Source organism: Culex pipiens, chromosome 1, assembly GCF_016801865.2.
Source record: "Culex pipiens pallens isolate TS chromosome 1, TS_CPP_V2, whole genome shotgun sequence".
Taxonomy (NCBI): domain Eukaryota; kingdom Metazoa; phylum Arthropoda; class Insecta; order Diptera; family Culicidae; genus Culex; species Culex pipiens.
Window position 1 is genome coordinate 14,170,457 of NC_068937.1, and position 27,480 is coordinate 14,197,936.

At 39.0% G+C, this 27,480-nt stretch overlaps 1 protein-coding gene across 1 annotated transcript; it reads right to left on the reverse strand.

The window, feature by feature from the left end:
* Window positions 1-7,471: 7,471 nt before the first annotated feature.
* LOC120427668 (DDB1- and CUL4-associated factor 5) lies at window positions 7,472-27,389 on the reverse strand. The gene is made up of 4 exons (XM_039592548.2): window positions 26,730-27,389; window positions 15,115-15,295; window positions 13,342-15,050; window positions 7,472-8,711 (listed from the first exon to the last, which is right to left on the reverse strand). Exons 1-4 carry the CDS (start codon window positions 26,932-26,934, stop codon window positions 7,855-7,857), a joined length of 2,952 nt encoding a protein of 983 aa, XP_039448482.1. The 5' UTR covers window positions 26,935-27,389; the 3' UTR covers window positions 7,472-7,854.
* Between the last annotated feature and the right edge of the window lie 91 nt (window positions 27,390-27,480).

The window sequence follows — 27,480 nt, forward strand, 5'->3', positions numbered from 1 at the left end:
ACTCAAAAATTAATTAAGCAATCTGGAAATTAAGAAATCCATAATAAAAAACATAAAAACTTAAAAAAAAAACATTAAATCAGATATCTGAGAAATAAAAAAAAAACATAAAGAAATTATAATTTCAAATACAAGTAAAATTAAAAAATTCAGTAATTCAAAATTTTTAAAGCTAAAAAATAAATAAAATAGGAACAGTCAAAATTTTCATTCTCTAAATCCTCTAAATTTGAGTTTCTAACCTAAAATATGCCTTAAAAAATGTGTGTTTATAATGATTCAAGATGGTGTAGAAATTAAAAGTTCAAGAATTAAAGAATTAAAGAATTAAAGAATTAAAGAATTAAAGAATTAAAGAATTAAAGAATTAAAGAATTAAAGAATTAAAGAATTAAAGAATTAAAGAATTAAAGAATTAAAGAATTAAAGAATTAAAGAATTAAAGAATTAAAGAATTAAAGAATTAAAGAATTAAAGAATTAAAGAATTAAAGAATTAAAGAATTAAAGAATTAAAGAATTAAAGATTTAAAGAATTTAAGAATTTAAGAATTTAAGAATTTAAGAATTTAAGAATTTAAGAATTTAAGAATTTAAGAATTTAAGAATTTAAGAATTTAAGAATTTAAGAATTTAAGAATTTAAGAATTTAAGAATTTAAGAATTTAAGAATTTAAGAATTTAAGAATTTAAGAATTTAAGAATTTAAGAATTTAAGAATTTAAGAATTTAAGAATTTAAGAATTTAAAAATTTAAGAATTTAAGAATTTTAATTTCGACAAATAATTTTTTTTTTGGTTCATATAAGAATACAAATTGGTAGCACCGTTAAAGGTATAATTTATTATTTTCCAATTAAATTTACCTGTTATTTAACACATATATTTAGTATATTCCGAGGTATATTCAAAAACAATTGAAGATCAAAAATTATTCATAAACAAATATTTATTTGAAATTATTAAACTCAAAAGAAATGTGTCTTTTAAAAGTTTTTAAAAACAATTTGTTTTTATAGTACATTTTTTTGTTGGGGTACTAGCCGTGCTGTAATACTATGGCTTAAGTTATCAATTTTTTATCAGGTAAAAATATAAACACTAAAAAAAATCGCTATATCATTTACATAAATGAACTAAGCATGAAAGCGTTAATATGAAAAATCGTTCTCAATAAAACCATACATAAAAAAAATAACTCAAAAACATTTTTTATTACAACTTATAATAAAATGCTTAATTTCACCCAACTTGCAGAGTTTATGTAAGCGTGTAGTCAACATCTATCACACCAAATTGCAGTAACTTTTTAACAAGAAAGAGAAGAGAGAGCTTGCAGAAAAGTACGGGAACGGTTTTGCTGCAACTTCTACCTCTCTCACTGCAGAATTTCTGCCTGAGAGAAAAGTTACTTTTGTTGCAGAAAAGTACGGGAACGCTCTGCTGCCGTTTTTGTGCAGAATTGCAGAATTCTGCAGTACGGGAATAGACCTAAAGATTGCTGTGTTATTTTTTGACGAAGAACTTCGTCTTAGGGCTCTATACAGGGTAGCAATCCAAAATTTCCAAATGAAACCGAAAAATGAAACGCCTTCCCCAAGCAGAGGGGAAAATCACAGAAGCAGCGCGGCCGACGGTTTTGATATAAATATAAACGCCACCCCCTCCACAGCACTAGTTTAGTCGGTGGTCTACCACCGAAGCGAGAGGAGCTCAGCTCTTCTCGCGAGCGCCAGCCTTCTCTCTTCCCTACAAAACCACGGGAAATTTGAAAGCTGGCTTCAGTCGGTGGTATACCACCGAAGCGAGAGGAGCTCAGCTCCTCTCGCAAGCGCCACCAAGCGCTTGGCAGTAGTGGCCACCACCTGGAGGCCCCGGGGATGTTCCGATAAGGGAACATTTGCGGAACCATAAGAGTTGGGGCAATATGGGTATCAAACTTAAGGGATTTTGATACTGGACATGAAATTTGACATTTTGGCAGTAATGGCCGCAACCTAGAGTGGCCGGAGGCCCCGGGGATGTTCCGATAAGGGGACATTTGCGGAACCATAAAAGTTGGGGCAATATAAGTATCAAACTTCAGGGTTTTTGATACTGGACATGAAATTTGTAGTGGCCGCAATCCGGAGTGACCGGAGCCCTCGGGGGTGTTCCGATGAAGGGACATTTGCGGAACCATAAGAGTTGGGGCAATATGGGTATCAAACTTCAGGGTTTTTGATACTGGACATGAAATTTGAAATTGGCGGAACCATAAGAGTTGGGGCAATAAAGGTATCAAAATGTAGCTGCTCCTCTGTGATGTTGCTGCACGGTTATGCAAAACGGAAATGAAATTAAATCCAGCCTCGGAATAGAGTTATCTACGTGCGTATGTATTGCGTGTACGTACACGAAAAAGATTGAGGTTAAATTTTGTACAGTCCAGCAAAACAAATAGCGTGCTAGTGTGCGTGAGAGCGGGCTTAGATAACTCTATCGAGAAATTAAAAGTGAGAGTGTGTGCGTGCAACATGGAGTTAAACTTTTCAAAGTGCTATGGTAATCTTCACAGCAACTTCACAGAAAGTTTAACTCCATGTTGCACACACTCTCACTTTTAATTTCTCGATCAGAATCACCTCGAAATTTACGAGCGATTACATATGTGTGTGTGTGAGTGTAAGCGCGTGCAGTCCAAAAATCTCAGCCTGCTGCGCCCCACTTCAGCTCATAATTTTTGGATCGTCGTCGAGGCCACATCAGCTGCAGCAGAAGAGGGCGCAGAAGGCGAAAATTTCCCTAGGCAGCCTAACGGACAAACAACGAAGAACAACCGCTGCACCGCAGGAGAAGCAAACCACAGGCCAAGGTTCCGAAGGAGAGAGGAAACCGGCCAAGCCCGCGGCCCGTCCGCTGGTTGACGAAACGAATCTGGCCGCCATCACCCCGAAGGATCGGAACTTCGGAACGAATCGCCACTGCAGACCATCGGGAAAGAAGAAGAGCAGCTCCTCCACCATCGCAAGTGTAACGGTCAAGAAGCAAAAGCCCCGCCGCAAGTAGCACTTAGGAACGTGGTGCTGATGCAGGTTGACCCAGACCAAAGCCATGGACATCTTCCTCAACGTTGACCGGAGAAGCGGCCCGAATGAAGCACTACACCTCGCGGAAGATTTGATAAACAAACGGCCCTTTTCAGGGCCACCAAATATCTCACGAAAGAGTTGTTCCTTCAAAATTTCCCTCTAAGAATGTTCCCTAAAAATTTAAAAAAAGATCGAATAAAAATCATTTCACCACAGAGTTAGCATGAAACCACTGTTTCTGTGTGGTAGAATGTCATACGCGCTTGTGTGTGTGTGTGTGTGTGTGAGCACGGAGAGGGAAAAATCGCCTGCTGCAAAAATGCACAAGTCAGAATAACTTTTTCGAAAATTTGGAGCCGTCGCCGATTGCTGGCAACAGCCTTCAAAAAACACTGGCTCAGAAAAAGCTCCATCGAAACGACGTTGAACGCTTCAACTTTATCCTCAGCTCAAGCATCTCCGCCGTCAGGTATTCCCGGTTTGGTTGACTCGTCCGACCGGGAACTGCGGCCCAGCTCGAGACTACCGTGTCTGTTTGTCGCCTTCACCTTTCCTCATTTGCTGACGCGTCGTCCCTTCCTCTTTGAAAGTCAAGAGTGAAATGATTGCGAAAATGACAAATCGACCTATATTTATAGATTTTTGTTTTGGCATATCGCGGAACGATAAAATCTTGGTGGCGAATGCAGTAGGAAGGCAGAGAGAATGCAGTAGGAACGGCAAAATGAGGAAAAAATCTTGCGTGCTTGTGAAAAGAGGGGAAGTAATAGCGAAGTAGAAGTATAAAAATGCGTTCTACCCTTTCCACTCCACTTAGTTGCCACCGAGATGCTGAACAAGTCGGGTCGGCTCATAATAACTATCTGAGCCGACGCTTGAAGCAGCAGCAGCAGGGAGAGAGAGCCCCAAATTCTCTCTTCCGGAGAAGGATTTCTTCTGAAAAATTACCTTTATTTTCTAGAGAGAGAGAGAGAGAGAGAGAATCGGAGAGCAGCACCGAAGAGGGCAAATTGTGTGCGAATGCCGTAGAATGACACACCATACATACACACTCCCGTTTCATGGTACACGCTGATTGGGTTCGATGCGTCGAGTTTCCCTTCCACGGATGTTCGATTGATGTATCTAAATTCGTCACCTGAAAAGGCCATGAAAGACTGCGACCAACTACAGATACACCCGGGGACGAGCAAAACCGCCAGCGGAGGCAACTTTTAGGCAGTGGAGTAAAATCGTTTAACCTAGTAGACTGTGTGAAAATTGTTGTAGCCTTGTTGTATGGGTTAGTACAACGAATCTACTACGAGCTCGTGTAATTGGTCACGGCCCCGGGATGCACAGCCGGGTCAGTCAGGAAGCTTCCCCCAATTCGTTCAAAGATTTTGTTTACGCCAGTGGTGGCCAAAATCTGGAGTGGCCGGTGCTCTCAAAGAAGGTTTCCCCGGTGCCTGGGGGGACATTTATAGAACCATATGAGTTTTGGCAATATGGGTATCAAAATTTATGGTTTTTGATACTGAACATGAAAATGGCCATTTCGACAGTGGTGGCCAAAACCTGGAGTGGCCGGTGCCCTCAAAGCAGGTTCCCCCGGTGCTTGGGGGGACATTTACAGAACCATATGAGTTGTGGCAATATGGGTATCAAAATTCATGGTTTTTGATACTGAACATGAAAATGGCCATTTCGACAGTGGTGGCCAAAACCTAGAGTGGCCGGTGCCCTCAAAGAAGGTTCCCCCGGGGCCCGGAGGGCCTTTTACAGAACCATACGAGTTGTGGCATTATGGGTATCAAAATTCATGGTTTTTGATACTGAACATGAAAATGGCCATTTCGGCAGTGGTGGCCAAAACCTGGAGTGGCCGGTGCCCTCAAAGAAGGTTCCCCCGGGGCCCGGAGGGCCTTTTACAGAACCATATGAGTTTTGGCAATATGGGTATCAAAATTCATGGTTTTTGATACTGAACATGAAAATGGCCATTTCGACAGTGGTGGCCAAAACCTAGAGTGGCCGGTGCCCTCAAAGAAGGTTCCCCCGGGGCCCGGAGGGCCTTTTACAGAACCATACGAGTTGTGGCAATATGGGTATCAAAATTCATGGTTTTTGATACTGAACATGAAAATGGCCATTTCGGCAGTGGTGGCCAAAACCTGGAGTGGCCGGTGCCCTCAAAGAAGGTTCCCCCGGGGCCCGGAGGGCCTTTTACAGAACCATATGAGTTTTGGCAATATGGGTATCAAAATTCATGGTTTTTGATACTGAACATGAAAATGGCCATTTCGACAGTGGTGGCCAAAACCTAGAGTGGCCGGTGCCCTCAAAGAAGGTTCCCCCGGGGCCCGGAGGGCCTTTTACAGAACCATACGAGTTGTGGCAATATGGGTATCAAAATTCATGGTTTTTGATACTGAACATGAAAATGACCATTTCGGCAGTGGTGGCTAAAACCAGGAGTGGCCGGTGCCCTCAAAGCAGGTTCCTCTTGGGCCCAGGGTAACATTAACCGAAACATACGGGTTGTTGCAATATGCACCCAAAGGAAAAATATATCTCAAAATCTGCAACAGTGGATTTGCTGCAGAAAATGTCACATTTTATAACATTTTATGCAGCAAGCCCCTAGATCATTTTTGCCCGCTTGTAAACATTTCAGCGATCTGCAGTTCTCACCAACACATATAATGCTGGCCCGTCCCCGAGCAACACTCTAAAGAGAAGCATATGTTGGTGCTCTTTCACTCACTTTTCGTCAAGCGTCCATGGCGCGGTGGTAGCGTGTCGGATCAAAAACCAAGAAGTTGGTGGTTCAATCCTCGATCTGTTAAGGGTTTTTTTGTAAAATACAACCAAAAAGCCTTCGGTAATGTCAATAATTGTCGGTAACGGGCAAAAATGTCATACACCTATATCGCAAAAAATGCATGAGGACAGATTTCATGCAGATTCTGATATACTTTCATGCCGCCATGTATCACAATCATGCGACCGCCGGTTGGGTGTGGGTATCAAAATTCATTGTTTTGATATTGAACCTGCAAATGGCCATTTCGACAGTAGTGGCCACAACCTGGAGTTGCCGGTGCCCTCATGGAAAGTTCACATTGGGGGAACATTTAGGACAATTTTGCCGACAAATCTATGAAACAAAATACAATAATCTTATCCCAGATTTCACTAGCAATCCAAAAACTCATTCAAAATGTTTGGTCCTATGTCTTTCGGTTATGTCTCTGACATACCATCTTGAACTTTTTGGCAATATGAGTAATAAATCGCTGGGGGTAATAAATCGATAATTGCGAAATTATTGAAATTGAGAATAACTCTTTCGTAATCAATTTGAGCTTTGAGGGCTTTTAATGCTTGCTGTTGAAATTTACTTGGCTGTCGCCGATGGCTGGCAAGAGCCTTGCCAAAACATTTCCCCATCGCGAACTACATTGAACCCTTCCAGGTTCGGTCTGCCCCTTCGCCACGATGCTTCTCCGCCTTCAGCTATCTTTGTTGCCGCTGTGTCGTCCCTTCCTCGTAGACTGTCGAGAGTGATTTGAGTACGCAAATGAAATAGATTTTCGTTTTGGGATTTCGTGGAACGAAGAAATCTAGGTGGCGAATGCCGTAGGAAGGCAGAGAGAATGCCGTAGAAACGTCAAAACGAGAAAAAAGTCTTGTAATGTGTGTGAATAAATCGTTTAATGTGATTCAAATTTGTTGTGACGCAAAGAAAATCTTTAACACATGGTTCAGACTGGCTCTTTGTAATGAATTGGAGTCCTGATAATGGCTTTCAATTATTTCAAAATATTTCTAAAAAACTGTTCAATGCCAAATGTTTAATTGATGAAATGGTTTCAAATCAACTGGCACGACAATCTTGACATTACGATTAGCTGTGAAGCGTTTCAAAACTTTAGACGTTATCCAACGTCAAAATACCATAAGATCTTAGAGCAGAAATACCATAAGATCTTAGAGCAGAAATAAATAGATCTTAAGAAATAACCGTTTCGTGATTGATTTTGTGGCCAAGAAACGCAAATAATAAAACTATAAAAAAAATCATTAACTTTTGTGTCCGAAGTTCTTCGTCATGATGGTTATGCCTGTAGCATTACCACTGCACCTTTTTTCTTTTTTTCTTCACGTGCATGTTTTTGTGTTTGAATTATTAAATGTCCTTCCCACAGCATTGTAGCTCGGAAGGCTCTGTAAAGGGTAGATGTTAGTGACCCCGGGAGTGTTTACTGAAACTCTTTTTTTTTTCAATGATAAGAGATGACAAATCGTAAAGTTACGTTTATTTCAATCATAATTTTGCGCTGTCACAGGGCAACGCTACAAAACACACTTACAAAGTTTTTTTTTGCTTGTTTACTCTCATACAATTTGATTATGCCATTGTTTTTTGTGTTTTTTTTGTTGTGTGTGAAATATTATTCGATAGTACATCATATAGTATATGGTTAGCAAATCACGTTTCATCCTACATTAGGTAATAGTTTTACTTTAAACTTAGACTTGTTATTTTATTTCTGTGCACTGCTTCTTCACTCTCTTCTCCGTTTCTGGTGGCCAATTGGCAGTTATGTGTGTGAGGGGAAATCATTTGGATTACGGAAGGGGAAACGGGGAACATTTCTACCAAAACTGTTAGTCTTAATGTTTTCAAAACTTAAATAACTATAGTGTAGGAAATGATAAACTTAGCAATTCTACAGTTCAGCGGGATGAATTCTATTCTCTCTCACTTGAAACTGACACAACGTGCTTGCTGAAATGCCCTACTCGCTATCCGAGTCATCACAGAAGTGCTTGCGATAGTTCTTCCGCACGCGGGCCACCTTCGCCTGGAACAGCTTGCTGCTGGTCGCCAACTCGGCGGTTCCACTCGTGCCGGGCATCGGTTCCGCCGAGGGCGTCGTCACTCGACTCTTGGCACTCGACGGCACCCCCGTGGTCGACACGGAACTACACGGCCCGGTGGCGATTCCACTGTCCGGCGTGTGGTTCAACAGGTCACGGTTGTAGTCGGGTCGGCGACGACTCGGAACTTGGTCATAGTCTTCGTCCTCGTCCTCGTCGCGGTTGTTGTTAGTCCCGTTGGTGGCCGCGCACGCCATCAGCTTCTTCTTGTTGTGAAAGTACTCGGCAAAGGTTTCGTCGTTGCTCGAGGAGCAGTCGTAGTCGTAGCTGCTCGACAGCCGCGAGTTGGACCGGCTCGAGTAGGTGTGGTCGTAGACCTGGTTGTACGACGAGGACGATTCGTTGTTGGCGTCCGCCTGGTGATGATGCTGGTTGTTGTTGTTGCGCTTCTGGCCACCGTTCGGAACTTCGGCCCGGCTACCTAGCCTAGCGGCGTTGTGGTTCACGTAGCTGTCGTTGTTGTTGCTCCGGTCCAGCATGTTGTTGCCGTTGTGGTCCACGCCCTGGGTCTGTCCGGAGGTGGAGGAACCGGCGGCGTTGACGGCGGCAGTCGACGAGCTGTTCGATGGGATCTCAAAGTGGTTGATGGGGGACGTAATCACGCGCAGCATGTTGTCCGGGGAGGTTGGATGTTCCGGGATCGACGGATCGTCATCCGAGTCGTCGTCGTCGTCGTCATCGTCGTTGGTGGTGGACGCCATGTGGAACAGCAGGTCTGGAAGGAAAGGGAACCGTTTTTAGGACACTCGAAATCATACACCCTGATTATCGCAAGCAATCGCATTCCTGTAGATTGTCGTTCTTTATATTAGGATACATATAAAAATATATTTATAATGATTTCTAAATTTTGAAATTCTAAAACAAAACAGTTAAGAAAATTAACCTAAACTTTCTAAATTTTTCATTCTAATGTCCAAAAAAAAAAAACAATTTCAAAAATTAAAGAATCTCAAAAATTAACAACTCAGTAATTTATGAATAATACAATTCTAAATATGAAAAGAAAAATAAAATCTAACAAAAATTTTGAATTTAATCATTCGAAAACTTTAAAATCTAAAATCCAGAAAAGAAGAAATTAAAAAAAAGCTTCTGACCTGCAAAAATTCTTAATACAAAAAACTTCAAAAAAAAAAAATTAAAATAAAAACCGCAATTTTTTTATAAATCAAAATATTCAAAATCCATGGTTGTTACGGACGGCGTGGCTTTCGCGCGGGTGGCAATTTAGATAAATAAAATAATTGAGCGAAATAGAATTACTCACAAGTTATAAAGCAAAATATTATCATGATCATTTATTTAATCCAAAAACTAAATAATAAAAAAATAATAGATTTTTAATACTTAATATAAATATCAAAAATATTAAAAACATTCGAAATTTCTTAAATTTATCATTTAAAAACCTTAAATTCAGAACTTCATAAATTTCGTAGTAATAAAATTTAACTCCCTACTGACCAAATTTTTTTTCTAAAGTTTTTATATTTCTTTCTGAAATTCTTAAATTTTTGAATTCTTATGTTCTTAAATTTTTATATTCTTAAATTCTAAAATTCTTAAATTCTTAAATTAAGAAATTATTTTTCCTCAATTCTTGAATTCTTAAATATTTAAATTCCTCAATTCTTAAAATCAGGACTTAAAAAAAGAAATGCAAAAATCATAAGCATAAGCATAGGTGATTAAAAAAAAGAAATGCAAAAATCATAATGATAAACTGCAAAATTCTTAAACTTTTGTATGCAACCCTTTTTGTCATCATCTAGAACACAGAAAATATTTTAGTAATATTTTAGTCTAGACAAATTTTGAGAAGAAAATAATATAAAAATTCAAACATAACAAAATCAATGATTTTCTAAAATTTGAAAATAAAAAAAACTTTTAAATCTGAAAATTAAAAAAAAACTAGTTTCAAACTTTATGAAAGCTAAATAATTGTTAAATTAAACATGATTATTTTTGAAAAAAAAACAAATGATACTTTAAAATTATGTAATTACATAATTCTTTAAATTTGTTTTTAAAATTAAAAAGTCCAAATATAAAAATTCTATTTGTTTTTTTTAAATAAAAAGCATTTTTCCACATTTCAAAAATCTAGAACATTAAAATTTTAATAAAAATCTATTTAAAAAATAACAAAAACACTTAATTTTCAAATGGATTAGGTATTTTTTCCTTCTCAAAAAAAAAAAATCTGACAAAATCTGGAATTTAACAGTTTATGAAATGAAAAATAGGCTAGATTTTATTCTAATTTTGTAATTCTTTATTCAACCATTTCTGACATTCCTAAATTCTGAACAACTGAAACTTAAGCTTAAAAATTGAATCAGATATCAAGTCAGATATTTTTTATTTCATAGATTTTAAAATCTCGAAAAATAAAAACATAAAAAATATGGAGCACAGAAATCGAAAATAAATAGCAATAAAAAAAAAAAAGAAACTCATAAGCAATTCAATTTTATTTAACAAAATATACACAAAAAGCCGTCGCAATATTTTTTCAAAGTTTATGTTTATTAAAGAACTATTACACTACGGCAAACAAACAAACAAACAAACTCGCACTTTTTGACAGTTTGCCTGCTTTGTTTGTTTGCCTGGATTTGTTTGTACAAAGGTCAGCCTGCCTACATTTTGCCTAGTTTGCGAGTTTGGCTAACTGAAGGAGCCATTACACTATCGCAAACAAACAAACAAACAAACTCGCACTTTTTCGTGTTTGGCAGTTTGCCAAACTTGCAAACAAGGCAAAATGTATGCAGGCTGACGTTTGTTTAAGAGCGAGTTTTTCACCAATATGTAACAGGTCGTATCGAGGTGCTCCGATTTGGATGAAACTATCAGCGTTTGTTGGTCTATACATGAGATGAACTCATGCCAAATATGAGCCCTCTACGACAAAGGGAAGTGGGGTAAAACGGACTTTGAACTCCAATACTACTAACTTACGTGAAATTGTCCGAGGATTCCGAATATGACAAAATTGAGACCAAAAAGTGCCGTCTTCTTGGCCTGCAGGGCAAAAACAAACGTTGTAAAATGTTTGTTCTAGAAAAATCGAAAAACTATGAGAAAAACTGCGATTGGCCAAAAAGTTAACACCGTAGGCTTATAGTCCATGAAATTCCCTAACTTTTGACCTAAGGGAGTATGGGTGTTGGAGGCTGTTGCAAAAAGATATTAAGGTTTTAAAAAAATCAATTTTCGACAGTAATTTGCAAAAGTTTTTTTTTTTTTTTTTTTTTTTTTTTTTTTTTTTTTTTTTTTTTTTTTTTTTTTTTTTTTTTTTTTTTTTTTTTTTTTTTGGGAGGGTGATCCAGCCGCACATCGTTGATGTCGAAACCTCTAAACTGGGCCCTCGTCCTGTCACGTCCGTCAGTAGTCTTGTCGTACATTACAACTAGAACCAGATCTGCCAATGAATTAGTACACTTCGACCAAATAAACACTGACGCTGTATGGATCTGACTCTAGAATAAATGCACAGTTGTGTGTTATTCATAAGTCCAAAATGTTCAATTATTCATATAAGTCCAAATATTCATTTGCGGATAACTACCTAACTTGAATTGAATACAAGATTTAAAGCAACCTATCCGAAAGCTACTCTTATCTCAAATCCCCGACATTTTAATTATTAACCAAAAAAAACGTTTCTTTTAAAACCTGTCTGGCTTCTTTAAAAAAAAAAATAACAGTTGATATTTTACAAGTCGTGAATTGAAAAAGAGACGACCATTTGTTCGTCAGAATTCCAGTAGATCCTCGATTCGCAACAATGGTCGATACAATCATAATCCGACAACCGTTAGTTCAACAGATCAACGAATTTAGTCCGATATCATTTCACTATTGATTGATCGAGACTCTATGGAAATTTTGACAAATCAGAATGGTTTTTATGCTACTTGAATGAAAATCACCGATTCTGATAGAATTACTAAATTCACTGTTACTAATTTTGTCCCTAAATAACTAAAGGCAAAGTATAAAAAGTTGATATTTATAGTTAAAATCCTAAATTCTACAAACACTATTTTTTAAACCCGCATCCTAACCTGACACCCACATTAAGATAGGGAAAAATCACATATGTAGCGGTTCATTGTACAAATGTGATATTTTCACTATCAAAGAACCTCCTTGTCTCGATGACAGCTTACCGGCCATCGATTAAGCCCTGAGACTACGCCAAAGTGGGTTCTCGCAGCATGAAGTGGTGTCCATGTGTAAAAATGGAAGCTTCAGCAATATACTGAACACTTCGATTTTAATTCCACATCGAATCAAATCATACTCTTTGCCAAACAAGCATCAAACCTATGACACTCATTATGACAAAGCCCAGGGACAGTAATTTGCAAAAGTTAAGAGAAAAAGTCGAACCAACCCTGGATGTCTATGGCACATTTTGAAGTGCTTCAAAAGATCTTTCGAATGCATCTTAGAGAGTTGGAATTGATCAAGTTTTACGGAAATGCGAGCAATTTTATGATTTTTTAGGTTTTTTGGACCTCAAACTTCAAAGCCCGTTTTACCCCACTTCCCTTTGTCGTAGAGGGCTCATATTTGGCATGAGTTCACTGCCCCTGATCGCATAAATGTCCCATATGCATTTTCATCGATTTCGAGTTTTTGATGCAGTTTGATTCAAAATTGTGTGCTCTTTCAAAAGAGCCTATAACACATTTATGCGAACATGGGCAGTTCATCTCATGTATAGACAAACAAACGCTGAAAGTTTCATCCAAATCGGAGCACCTCGATACGACCTCTAGAACAAACCGAGCAATATTTACAAATACAGCCTCTTAAACAAATCCAGGCAAACAAACAAAGCAGGCAAACTGCCAAAAAGTGCGAGTTTGTTTGTTTGTTTGTTTGCCGTAGTGTAATGGCTCCTTAACTTGACTTTAGCCCAATTTGAGGGGGAGGGCATTGTTTAAAATAAATAGCACCTTTTTTCGGAAAAAAGGTGAAGTACTTTTTCAAAAATTGCCCCATGATTATTCGGAGGGGGTCGGATTGGCGAAAAACCACGATCTATACAAAAAAAAAATGAAATTTTGCATGGAGAAAAGCCACGTAGGTAAGAAGGGGAGGGGTTTCAAATTTGAAGGCCACGTGGTTTTTTATAGGATTAAAAAAATAGAGGGTAACAAGGCCTTCGACTCCCCTTCTGTTTTGTATTAATCCGGTCGGGGCTAGCCATACACCATTTTTTGTATGGAGAATTGTTACATGAGGGAACAAAGGTCTATAATTTCCAAAAAAGTGTCCACGTGGTTTATGGATAGCCCCTTGATAGACTCCCAAATACTCACTCCTTCCATTCCCAGTCAATCCGGTGCTCGTACTGGGCGTATCCAAGCTCATCGAGCTACCTCCAGCAACACCACTCGCACTCCTCCCAGCATTACACAACCCACTGGGACCGGCCCCGTTGTTACAACCGCCACCACTGGGAAAGCTCCGACTCGTCGACGGCAAGCTGCTCAACGCTTCCATCAGTCGACGTTTCTTCGCGGCCGAGTGCTGCTGCTCGCTATCGTTCCCAGCGTCATCGTCGTCGTCGTCATCGTCCGAACTGGACTCCTCAACCCGCGTGCTCGTGTTCGAATTTGACGAAGGCGTCGCGGCGCCCTTGGTTTTCCGCCGGAACGTCCGGTAGACGGCCAGGTTGAGGTTGGTGGTTTGCAGGCGTCGCTTCTTCGTTGATTGCTTGTTGGGCACCTCGGAATCGCTCGTTTGCTCGTGGGACACCGCCGGACGTTTGTTGTACTTGCTGGTGCTGAGTCGGCGGTTCCGCTTGCCGATGCCTTTCCGGGTGGTGCGCAGGGCACCCAGTCCGGGGCGTTTCGGTTGGTTCCGCAGAGCGCCGTACTTGGCTTTTGTGATGGTGCGACGGTTCGTGGTTCGGGCGTTGGCATTTTTCAGCGCTAGACGCTTCAGTCGGTTCCGCTTTGTGGCAATCAGGTACGCGATCCGGTTGCGATACTTGGTCCGTTGAGCCACGTCACCACGGCGGTTCGCCTGTTGTCCCCGCATCGGGATGTAGTTCTGAACCGCGTCAGTGTCCGAGGTTTGCGTGGTGTCCGGGCGGGAGGACTCGTTCTCGTCCGAGCTGTGCTCCGAACTCTGGTCCGAAGTCTCGCTGTTCCAGCCTTCAATCTCCTGCTGAACCAGATAGTCGAAGAACGCCATCATGCGAGGATCTTCGCTGGTAGACTGGTGGCTGTAGTCGTGGGTCATGTTCAGCGAGATGTACTCCTCGTTGGTGAACACTTCGCGGGGATTCTCCGGACCGGTTGCCTCCTCCGTCAAACTTCCACGCCACGAGTCCAGCTCGAACGGTGTCCACAACTTCACAATCTTCTCCACACCCGACGAAGCGATCAAACACTTTTGCGGATTGTACCGCACCTGGTTCACGATCGACCGATGTCCATACAGAACCATCTGATTCCGGTCAACCCACTGATCCGTATCCGTAACATCAGCATCCGTTACGCGCCACACATAAAGATTAAAATCATCCGACCCCGACAGCACGTACTGATCGTTCTCCCCGGCAAAGCAACAACTCTTCATCGTACAAGAATTGTAATAATCCGGATGATAAAACTGACAAATCGGATCCGGCGACGCCGTCCCGTACAAAATCGGCGGCAACCGACGTCTCAACGCCAGCACCTGCGTCCCCGCCCCATTAAACCGCACACTCATGCAACTCTGCGCCGCATTGTCCCCGCCGTACCGCACCGTCGGCATCTTCGGCGATCGCAAATCCCACAACGCCGCCCCTTCCTTCGCGTTGGCCGTCACAATGAACCCGGCATCGTACGGATGATGCATCACGGCGTGGTACGGCGACCGGTACCGCGAAACGCACATCACGTCCGAACTGTCCCGCACGTCAAAGATCAGCACCTTCCCGTCCTCGCCGGCCGTCGCAAAGATCGCGTCGTTCGACGGATCGATCGACAGCCCGTAGACGGGTTTGCTGTGCAGGAACACGTCCACCGCTTCGCGACTGGAGAAGAAAAACGAAATCAACATAACCTCAAAACTAAAAAGCAAACTCGCCAAAAACTCACGTTTCAACGTCGTGCACGATCACCACGTCGTCGTTTCCGCCGGAAAAGATGCGCGTATTCTTCGAGTCCATCCCGAGGCAGAAGATGTTGCTCAGGTGCTGCTTCTGCATCGCCACCGGCGATTCCTTCTCCATGATGGACTTGTCCACGTTCCACAGGAGCACGCGTCGATCATCGCCACCTGAAAAAATGCATTTTTTTATCATGAGTGTCAGATTTGGTAGCTAAACTGATGCTAGAACTAGTGAGATATTTCTACTGATAGCAACACAGCTTGGAAGGCACATCGTCATATTATAGTCGAGGCACAACAGCCCAAAACAGTATGTGACATAAACTGCCTAATATTAGACAGAGCTCGGGAAAATCTTTGTCCCTGGGAGGGATTCCCTGATCGATTAGGTGTCTTTGACAAAGTTGTAGGTTATGGTTAGAGGACTGTTCATAAATAGAAAGTCACATCCTAAAAAACATTAACCTATTTTTTAAATAACTTTTTTTCATAAAAACTCGATTATAAATTTTACCTCCCTTTTTTCATTTTTTTATGTTTTAATGGGCTGATGGACGTTTTGGTTTTGGCTAAGTTGTGTTTTTTAAAATCGTGTTTTTGGAAAGTATCGAAAAAGCACACACAAATGATAAGTGCAGTGCTTCTGGGGACGCGCAGTCCTGTTTTTTCGCGATAATTTTCGTCGTAAATGATCGTAAAAATTTATTCCAACTGGCAGTTTTAGTATTAACTCATCAAACTATCGATTTTATGAAGAGTAAAGCGTAATTTATTTACTATTTTTGAAATTTGCTCGCGTTATCTAAATTGTAAAAACAGTAAAAATATACTGATAAGTCCAGCCCATAGCAATACTGCTCGGCTTTTTAAATAATCAATTATCTATCTTTCCGCAGCCGGCTGCCTAAGATTTAAAATTTTCAACCGATGAACAAAATGCTCATGGTCACATCACTGCCACTCGTGAATCCTGACCTCATACCCATCTACTAACCCCCTCAAAGCTCATGTGATACTTTGTCGGAGATGCAGTCGATTGGGCGGTCTCTATCACTCAAGTATCGGACTAACATTCCCATCCACTTCCCCGTGACTCTACCACTGGTCGTGGCCGGCGCCGGTATTGATCAGCATGATAGGGGCCTTTGAGAAGTTGCGAAGCGAGGAAAGATAGCACCCACTCATCTTCCACGGCTCGTGGATGTAACTTCTGGAGGTCCTGGGCAATAACGGAGTAGCAACTGCGGGTGGGCACCTATGCTTATGCTTATGCTTAGTATCGAAAAAGCACACACAAATCAAGGTTCGATAACGATAACGATAGTTTCGTTTCGTTATCATCGGGACGATAACGATAATCTATCGTTCTCGTTATTCCGATAATTCATTCTATCGACGATAACGGACGTTATTTTAAATTTATTTCTTAAATTGGCTTATTCCAACCAAATTATGATGAGTTTCCGAAGCTTCTTAGAAGCTTTCTTAGAAATTATTGTTTTGGTAATATGGTAACTTTCAAAGTAACAATACTTAAAAAAAGAAAATACAATTTTTTTCAAAAGTACTCTTATTTGTATAATTTGCAATATGGGTATCTAAAGAAGCGAAATTTGGTATGCTTTTTCACTGGTCTTGTATTTTTGGAATTAAATGCTGTACTTTCACAAAGTACCATATTTTTTCGAAAATACTCAAATTTTCTCAAAATACCAAATTTTTTTGAAAGTACTCAAATTTTCATATTTTCCAATATGGGTATTAAACGATTTGAAATTTCGCATGCATTTTCACTGTTATAGAGTTTTTTGAATGAAATACGGTATTCTGTAAAAAAATTGTCCCTATTTAACAAAAAAAACTCCAATAAAAGTAAAAAAGCATACAAAATTTCGCGTTGCATGTTGCGAATTATAAAATTTTTAATATTTTCGAAAAATACGGTATTTTGTTAAAATCCAAGTATTTGACAAAAAAAACTCTAATAATATTGCTTCGTTTGATACCCATGTTGCCAATCACAAAACAAACAGTATTTTTTCAAAAATACGGTATTTTGTATAAATTTCAGTATTTTCGAAAAATACGGTATTTTGTGAAAACTGCTCTAGCTTTTTTATTCAAAAAACACTAAAACAGTGAAACAGCATACCAAATTTCGCTTCGTTTGATACCCATATTGCTACTTATAAAAAAATAGAGTGTTTTCGGAACATTGTGATTTTTTTAGTATTTAGGCTGAACCCTCTACAACCCAACCCTGCCTTTAGATTAAAAAAAATCGATTTGAAAAATCGCCAAAAGTCCATTTTTCAACCAATTTTTGATCTTTAAAAAGCATTGGAAAGAAGAACTCCTAAAATTTTGGAAAATTTATGGGTTGGACGTTTTACTTGTTTTATGTGACTTTGTTTTTTTTTACTAAAATTTACTATATTTTAGGTAAAAAGAAGTATGCAGTATTTTTTCAGTGTCCCAGACTATGCCTCTACGCATTTTTCTACAATTTAAATGGTAATGGTGCCATTTTATAGCAGAAAATATGAAAAACGAGTAAAAAAATTGAAAAAGTGACTGAAAAACCACGAAAAACTTGGATAGGCAAAATGTAATGATAGGAGGTGGTAGAATATGCTAAATACTACCAAAAACAAACACAAACCAAACAAGATAAATGCAAATTAAAATACTAAAAATAAATCAAGAAAAATGTAAAACAAAAGAAGTAGAGTTTTTGGTAGAACAATAGTTGCTCAAAGGCAGGCCAAGGGTGCATGATACTGATGATACTCGTCGGTTGACACACCTAGGCGAGGAACATCCCGGAAGGAGCCCAACTACATCCGTAGTGCTGTTTGAACAAAACAGCATGGCTCTGGTTCCTTGCAAGTGTCCTATTTTCTTACCTCCACGTTGGCTTGGTTTAGTCATCATGATGACAAGGTGTAACCTAGCTGGTGGCCTGTGGAAACGACTCGTAAACCTTTGACCAGCGAGGGTCAGAGTAGAGACGGCTAAAAGAAAGGGGCGCGACAATGTGGGAAAGGGAAGTAATTTGTGATTGCAGACGGTATTGTTTTGATTCGCAGTATGTTGAGTCAACTGCTGTGGATGTACCTGAGCATCGCAGAACGGGGTTTCTCTTCTTTCCATTTCAGCTATCAGCTATCTTCTGTTTATTTTGTTTTCACTGATTTTCTAAAACGGCTTCTGTTTACTATCCTCCATTTAATTTCGATTTTACTTATTTGATTCTCTTATTTCTCAACGCTTTTCCACTCTATTTTACCAATTGATGTTGCTGTAAAAAACTGTCTGCTTTCCCTTAATTTGGCAGCGATGTCAATTTTGTTTATCATGTGCCTTTTCTTTATTTATCTATTTGAATAATTTCTCATCTTCCCTGTAAATTGCCCTCAATACAATCTAAGCTTGTTTGTTACCTCTTTTTATTAACTATTGTTAATTTCTATATCTACTTCATAAATTACTATCTTCCTTTTACTACATAGTATATTTCCTTCACTGTCCATTGTTTTGAAACTTCACCTTTTTCTTAAGCAAGTGAGGTTCGAGCCCTTACTCAATTTATGGAATGATTAAAGGATTAACACAAATATTACTACTGTACTTTTGAAAAACTTTTCTAAAATGCTTAGGACCAAAATATTGTAACACAACACCGCGACAAAAGAAATAGCAACAGATAAACACAACTCAACAATAGGGGAGATTTCAGGAGAAAACAATACACACTAAATAACAATTAGTTTTTGAATTCAAACTAAAAATAAAACAGTTTTTGCTTTAATGAAAATTGATAGGCACACTATAAATGGTTAGGCGCTTATACTTACATCAAACCCTACTTAATGTACCACCCCCGGCCGAGTTAAAATGCGTAACCGGAAAAGAAGGTGTGCATGCCTGGCACGAACACTCAAAGCGTGTTCTAGCGTGCTGCTCGTACTGACTCAGAGCAAGGGTGAGATGTAGGTGTAAGGGCTGTGCGTGTTCGTCGGGAACCTGGTGCATAAGATCGGTCAAGGCCCGTTCTTACACTGAAAATTGCGAATTGCGAATTGCGAACAATAGTTGCTCAAAATGACCTCCTGACACGGGAAAAATAAAAATTTTCGAAAAATAAATTTGGGCAGTAAAGGGTTAAGAGATAAGATTATCGACAATAGAATTAGGTCCTAAAATTAAGCTCAAATATGTGATATTATTGTTCACAACGATTAAGCTTATTTTTTTGAGTACAATGACCCTTTGTACGACCGCAAAGGATTTTTAAATAGATTTTTAAAATTAACTTCAATAACCATTATCGTTATTGTTAGACGATAATATAATCGACGATAATTCTTTCGATTAACACTCCTCCGTCCAAGCCTCCGAAACCGTTGCTTCGCTAATTTCAACTCGCTCGCATTTGGCCCCATTTCAACCAATCTTGATCGTTCTTGCAGCATTCGAACCGGTAGGATTTCAAGATTCATCTGAAACAAGAACGAACTTGATCCGACTAACCTGCTAGTCACACCGACTAAATTCGTCGAAGCAACTCTTTTTAGGCGCTCGTTTTAGGGAACACACCATGGCCAAATCAACAAGACAGCATTAAAATATGAATTCAACCATTCAAATTTAACTAATTTGGGGTCGCTGAACACGAATATGACACTCAGAATATCCCAAAATATTCAGAAATCCAGAAATCCAAGATGGCGGCCAATATGGCGCCTGTACAATAGCGGGAACAAATATTTGAGGGTGTAGTAGCCGTTCAACTACTCAAATCTAACTAATTTAGGGTCGCTGACCATGAATATGACACATAGAATACTCCAAAGTATTCAGTAATCCAGAAATCCAAGATGGCGGCCAATATGGCGCCTGTAGAATATTGGGAATATTTATTTGAGGGTGTAACAGCCTTTCAATCACTCAAATCTAACTAACTTGGGGACGCTGAACACGAATATGACACTAAGAATACTCCAAAGTATTCCAAGATCAAGAACTCCAAGATGGCGGCCAATATGGCGCCTGTAGATTATGGGAAACATTTATTTGAGAGTGAAATAGGCATTCAACCACTCAAATCTAACTAATTTGGGGTCGCTGGCCACGAATATGAAACTTAGGATACTGCAAAGTATTCCAAGATCATGAATTCCAAGATGGCGGCCAATATGGCGCCTGTAGTATATTGGGAATATTTATTTGAGGTTGTAAAAGCCATCCAACTAATTTGGGGTATGAATATGAGGAATATGACATTTGGTATATTCCAAAGTATTCAGAAATTCAGAAATCCAATATGGCGGCCTATATGGCGCCTGTAGTATATTGGGAATATTTATTTGAGGTTGTAATAGTGATTCAACCACTCAAATCTAACTAATTTGAGGTCGTTGAACACAAATATGACACTTAGAATATTCCAAAAATTCAGAAATCCAGAAATCCAAGATGGCAGCCAATATGGCGCCTGTAGAATTTTGGGAATATTTATTTGAGAGTGTAAAAGCCATTCAACCACTCAAATCTTACTTATTTGGGATCGCTGAACATGAATATGACACTTGGTATATCCCAAAGTATTCTGAAATTCAAAAATCCAATATGGCGGCTGTAGTATATTGGGAATATTTATATGAGGGTGTAATAGCCATTCAACCACTCAAATCTAACTAATTTGGGGTCGCTGAACACGAATATGACACTTGGTATATTCCAAAGTATTATGAAATTCAGAAATCCAAGATGGCGGCCAATATGGCGCTTGTAGTATATTGGGAATATTTTTTTGAGGTTGTAATAGTGATTCAACCACTCAAATGTAACTATTTTGGGGTCGCTGAACACGAATATGACACTTAGAATATTCCAAAAATTCAGAAATCCAAGATGGTGGCCAATATGGCGCATGTAGAACTTTGGGAATATTTATTTGAGAGTGTAAAAGCCATTCAACCACTCAAATCTTACTTATTTGGGGTCGCTGAACATGAATATGACACTTGGTATATTCCAAAGTATTCTGAAATTCAGAAATCCAAGATGGCGGCCAATATGGCGCCTGTAGTATATTAGGAATTTTGATTTGAGGTTGTAATAGTAATTCAACAACTTAAATCTAAATAATTTGAAGTCACTGAACACGAATATGACACTTAGAATATCCCAAAGTATTCAGAAATCCAGAAATCTAAAATGGCGCCTGTAGTATGTTGGGAACAAATTTTATTTTTTTTTCTTGATTTCTGAATACTTTGGAATATTCTAAGTGTCATATTCGTGTTCAGCGACACCAAATTAGTTACATTTGAGTAATTGAATCACTATTACAACCTCAAATAAATATTCCCAATATACTACAGGCGCCTTATTGGCCGCCATCTTGGATTCTGAATTTCAGAATACTTTGAAATATACAAAGTGTCATATTCGTGTTCGGCGACCCCAAATTAGTTGGATTTGAGTGGTTGAATGGCTATTACACTCTCAAATTAATATTCCCAATATTTTACAGGCGCCATATTGGCCGCCATATTGAAATTCTTGAACTCGGAATACTTTGGGATATTCTTAGTGTCATATTCGTGTTCAGCGACCCCAAATTAGTTAGATTTGAGTGGTTGAATGGCTTTTACACCCTCAAATAAATATTCCCAAAATTCTACAGGCGCCATATTGGCCGCCATCTTGGATTTCTGGATTTCTGAATACTTTGGAATATACAAAGTGTCATATTCGTGTTCAGCGACCCCAAATTAGTTGGATTTGAGTGGTTGAATGGCTATTACACCCTCAAATAAATATTCCCAATATTTTACAGGCGCCATATTGGTCGCCATCTTGGATTTCTGGATTTCTGAATACTTTAGAATATTCTTAGTGTCATATTCGTGTTCAGCGACCTCAAATTAGTTACATTTGAGTGGTTGAATTACTATTACAACCTAAAAAAATATTCCCAATATACTACAGGCGCCATATTGGCCGCCATCTTGGATTTCTGGATTTCTGAATACTTTGGGATTGTCTAAGTGTCATATTATTGTTCAGCGACCTCATATTAGTTAGATTTGAGTGGTTGAATCACTATTACAACCTTCAAAAATATTCCCAATATACTACAGGCGCCATATTGGCCGCCATCTTGGATTTCTGGATTTTTGAATACTTTGGAATATTTCAAGTGTCATATTCGTGTTCAGCGACCCCAAATTAGTTAAATTTGAATGGTTGAATCACTATTACAACCTCAAAAAATATTCCCAATATACTACAGGCGCCATATTGGCCGCCATCTTGGATTTCTGGATTTCTGAATACTTTGGGATTTTCTAAGTGTCATATTCTTGTTCAGCGACCTCAAATTAGTTAGTTTTGAGTGGTTGAATCACTATTACACCCTCAAATATATGTTTCCAATATACTACAGGCGCCATATTAGCCGCCATCTTGGATTTCTGGATTTCTGAATACTTTGGAATATTCTAAGTGTCATATTCTTGTTCAGCGACCTCAAATTAGTTAGATTTGAGTGGTTGAAACACTATTACACCCTGATTTATATGTTCCCAATATACTACAGGCGCCATATTGGCCGCCATCTTGGATTTCTGGATTTCTGAATACTTTGGGATTTTCTAAGTGTCATATTCTTGTTCAGCGACCTCAAATTAGTTAGATTTGAGTGGTTGAAACACTATTACACCCTTAAATATATGTTCCCAATATACTACAGGCCCATATTGGCCGCCATCTTGGATTTCTTTGGGACTTTGGGATTTTTTTTTTTTTTTCTTTGGGACTTGGATTTTTTTTGGGACTTTGGGATTTTCTAAGTGTCATATTCTTGTTCAGCGACCTCAAATTAGTTAGTTTTGAGTGGTTGAATCACTATTACACCCTCAAATATATGTTCCCAATATACTACAGGCGCCATATTGGCCGTCATCTTGGATTTCTGGATTTCTGAATACTTTGGGATTTTCTAAGTGTCATATTCTTGTTCAGCGACCTCAAATTAGTTAGATTTGAGTGGTTGAAACACTATTACACCCTCAAATATATGTTTCCAATATACTACAGGCGCCATATTGGCCGCCATCTTGGATTTCTGGATTTCTGAATACTTTGGGATTTTCTAAGTGTCATATTCTTGTTCAGCGACCTCAAATTAGTTAGATTTGAGTGGTTGAAACACTATTACACCCTTAAATATATGTTCCCAATATACTACAGGCGCCATATTGGCCGCCATCTTGGATTTCTGGATTTCTGAATCCTTTGGGATTTTCTAAGTGTCATATTATTGTTCAGCGACCTCAAATTAGTTAGATTTGAGTGGTTGAAACACTATTACACCCTCAAATATATGTTTCCAATATACTACAGGCGCCATATTGGCCGCCATCTTGGATTTCTGGATTTCTGAATCCTTTGGGATTTTCTAAGTGTCATATTTTTGTTCAGCGACCTCAAATTAGTTAGATTTGAGTGGTTGAAACACTATTACACCCTCAAATATATGTTCCCAATATACTACAGGCGCCATATTGGCCGCCATCTTGGATTTCTGGATTTCTGAATCCTTTGGGATTTTCTAAGTGTCATATTTTTGTTCAGCGACCTCAAATTAGTTAGATTTGAGTGGTTGAAACACTATTACACCCTCAAATATATGTTTCCAATATACTACAGGCGCCATATTGGCCGCCATCTTGGATTTCTGGATTTCTGAATCCTTTGGGATTTTCTAAGTGTCATATTTTTGTTCAGCGACCTCAAATTAGTTAGATTTGAGTGGTTGAAACACTATTACACCCTTAAATATATGTTCCCAATATACTACAGGCGCCATATTGGCCGCCATCTTGGATTTCTGGATTTCTGAATACTTTGGGATTTTCTAAGTGTCATATTCTTGTTCAGCGACCTCAAATTAGTTAGATTTGAGTGGTTGAAACACTATTACACCCTCAAATATATGTTCCCAATATACTACAGGCGCCATATTGGCCGCCATCTTGGATTTCTGGATTTCTGAATACTTTGGGATTTTCTAAGTGTCATATTATTGTTCAGCGACCTCAAATTAGTTAGATTTGAGTGGTTGAAACACTATTACACCCTCAAATATATGTTTCCAATATACTACAGGCGCCATATTGGCCGCCATCTTGGATTTCTGGATTTCTGAATCCTTTGGGATTTTCTAAGTGTCATATTATTGTTCAGCGACCTCAAATTAGTTAGATTTGAGTGGTTGAAACACTATTACACCCTCAAATATATGTTCCCAATATACTACAGGCGCCATATTGGCCGCCATCTTGGATTTCTGGATTTCTGAATACTTTGGGATTTTCTAAGTGTCATATTCTTGTTCAGCGACCTCAAATTAGTTAGATTTGAGTGGTTGAAACACTATTACACCCTCAAATATATGTTTCCAATATACTACAGGCGCCATATTGGCCGCCATCTTGGATTTCTGGATTTCTGAATACTTTGGAATATTCTAAGTGTCATATTCGTGTTCAGCGACCCTTAATTAGTTTAATTTGAATGGTTGATTTCAAATTTTAATGCTTTCTTGTTGATTTGGCCATGGTGTGTTCCCTAAAACGAGCGCCTAAAAAGAGTTGCTTCGACGAATTTAGTCGGTGTTACTAGCAGGTAAGTCGGATCAGGTTCGTTCTTGTTTTAGATGAATCTTGAAATCCTACCGGTTCGAATGCTGCAAGAACGATCAAGATTGGTTGAAATGGGGCCAAATGCGAGCGAGTTGAAATTAGCGAAGCAACGGTTTCGGAGGCTTGGTCGTCCGTGTAAGTGAAATATGCCTTGGACGGAGGAGTGTTAACAACCTTGAAAAAAATAATAATCTAACACAATGTTATTCACTTTTTATATGTAAAATTGAGTTCTAAATTGAAAAGTGGCTTTCTAGTGGCTTTTCCTGTCCAAGGAAAATTGATCAAATAAACAAACAATAAATCAATTAAAGTACATTTGTTTTTTTTTTTTTTTTTATATAAAGCGCATCGTTTTTGAGTTATAGCCATTCTTATGGTTAAATTATGCAACAAAATGCCTTGTTTTTTTAAATAGTCTCCACATTTGAAAAAGATATGTTCAAAAAGCTAAGAAAATTCTCCAAAATTAGCTTTTTTTGTAGTTTTTTGATCCGGCTTTTCGTTGTTGAAATAGATAGTGTTGGAAAGAATGAAAATTACCAAAAATGAGTACCAAGATCTACCCAATCGTTCAATTTTCAATAGACGATATCTTAAAAACCATTGCAAAATTTCAATGTTGTGAAGTAAAGTATGTTTAAAATTTTCTCTTAAAATGTTTATTTTTCAGATTTTTAAAATGACGACCTACATTTTAAAAGGACTTAAATAATATTATTTGGCCCTCTAGAAATGTAAGTTATAATTTAAAAAAAATAAACACTAGTTTGACTTTTTAAAATAGGAAATCTATCAATGGTTCCCAAGATATCATTGATTGAAAATGAGGGTCAATTAGATAGAACTCATTAAAACTCTTTTTTTGTTGTTTTAATTTTTATTCTTTGAGCGGGCATATCTCAAGGAGGTATTAGATTATGACAAACAAACAAAAAAAATCGCACATTTTTGTGTTTGACAGTTTGCCGAACTCGCAAACAAAGCAGGCGGACGTTTCTGCAAACAATTCTGGAGTTTTTTTTTTATGAAAAGGACCAATAAACCAAATTTTCAGTTTTTGCTTTTTGGGTGTTTTTTAATACCCCTGACTCAAGGCGGTTCTAAAAACATCCAAAAAGCAAAAACTGGAAATTTGGTTTATTGGACCTTTTCAAAAAAAACTCCAGAATTGCAGGTAAACAAATAAAGCAGGCAAACTGCAAAACTGTCAAAGGGAGCGATTTTGTTTGCCATAGTATAATATCTCCTTAAGCCTAAACTCCTCCATGGATGCAGAGAGGGAAATTCAATGGATGATGATTAGAACAAATTCCAAAAGACATTGTGAGGCATAAATTTTCCCAAGAGATTTCACTCCAAGTGTCATCGACTCTAAACTTTCCAGATTCTTCGCCGATTTCCCAATTCCTTTTGCTCTTTTCTGCAACAACACTTCCCCTCCTTCCAATTTCTTCATGACCTGCTGTAGAATCATCATCAGCGGTCCTTTTCTGCCCTATCCCGGGTTGACCCCTGGCCAGCAAATGCCCTGTTGAGATTTCAACACAAGCTCACCATCTACTGTGTGTGCCTGCTACAACATCAGCAAAAAAAGGCAATTTTCGTTAGACTTTTCATTCTACACACTCCTCTACCGAATATCAAGAGCTCTCTTCGCTGTGCATGTTTTTGTCGATTGACCACCCGTGTCAAACCCCCAAATTTACACACTCTCTGGCCCGTATCTGCTGGCTGTGTGCACACATTCTCATCGAATACAAATCGAAACATGAAAATTCGTTCACCTTCAACCAGCGAAGCAAACACAAGAAAAAAAAATGTAAACGTAAACATAATTGATTCAGGTTTTGGGACTCCGAGCCGACCTCCGGACGTGAACTCACCGGACACGAGCAGCTCGCCCTCGGCGCTGAACTCGATGGCGTTGACGCAGCCATAGTGCGACACCAGGTCCTTCTTGTACAGGTTCCGGGCGATCCGGAGCCGCTCGTGGAACAGATTGTCCCGGAAGTTGCGCACGTTGTCGCCGGCCTGGCGCGCCCCCAGGTGCCGGACCACGTTCACCCGCCACGGCCGCCCCAGGTCCATGGTTCTGGTTGCTCCCTCCCCTTCTTCTTGTTATTTTTGTGGACTTGTTTTGCCTGCGATTTTCCTTGCTACGTAGTATGGAAATTTTGGGTTCTTCAAACTCTGATGACTGTAATTGATTAGTTTGATACTTTGTGAACCTTTTGAAGTCTCTTTTTACTAAATATCTTCAATATTTTTACACTTTTAAACTTCACTTTACCAATGTCGACTTGACATGTCCTCCTCTGAACTTGCTCACCCTTTTCTACTGTCCTCTCTCTTCTTTCACCAATCGTTTCGTTCGTCACTTCTCCAACACCCTAAACTTCAAACTTTATTTTCCTCAAACCAAACTCCCAAAAGTTCTGACAGTCAGTCCTGTGACCCTTGGCTCAGCCCTCTTCGATTATCCCTCCAGCTAGAACGATGATCCTTTTCCCCTCACTTTGGTCTAGTCTAGTGTCAGACTTTTCACAGCATCCGCCTACTACGTTCACCGTGTCTAGTTCTTCACCTCTCCGTACACCTAGCTTCTCGTGAACCGTCTAGTAGTCACTGACTCCT

Coding starts and splice junctions, on each gene's coding strand:
- LOC120427668 (XM_039592548.2), bottom strand. CDS start 26,934: ATGGACCTGGGGCGGCCGTGGCGGGTGAACGTGGTCCGGCACCTGGGG. Junction 15,051..15,114: donor ATCGTGCACGACGTTGAAAC/GTGAGTTTTTGG, acceptor TTTCTTCTCCAG/TCGCGAAGCGGTGGACGTGT. Junction 8,712..13,341: donor ATTGACTGGGAATGGAAGGA/GTGAGTATTTGG, acceptor CTTTCCTTCCAG/ACCTGCTGTTCCACATGGCG.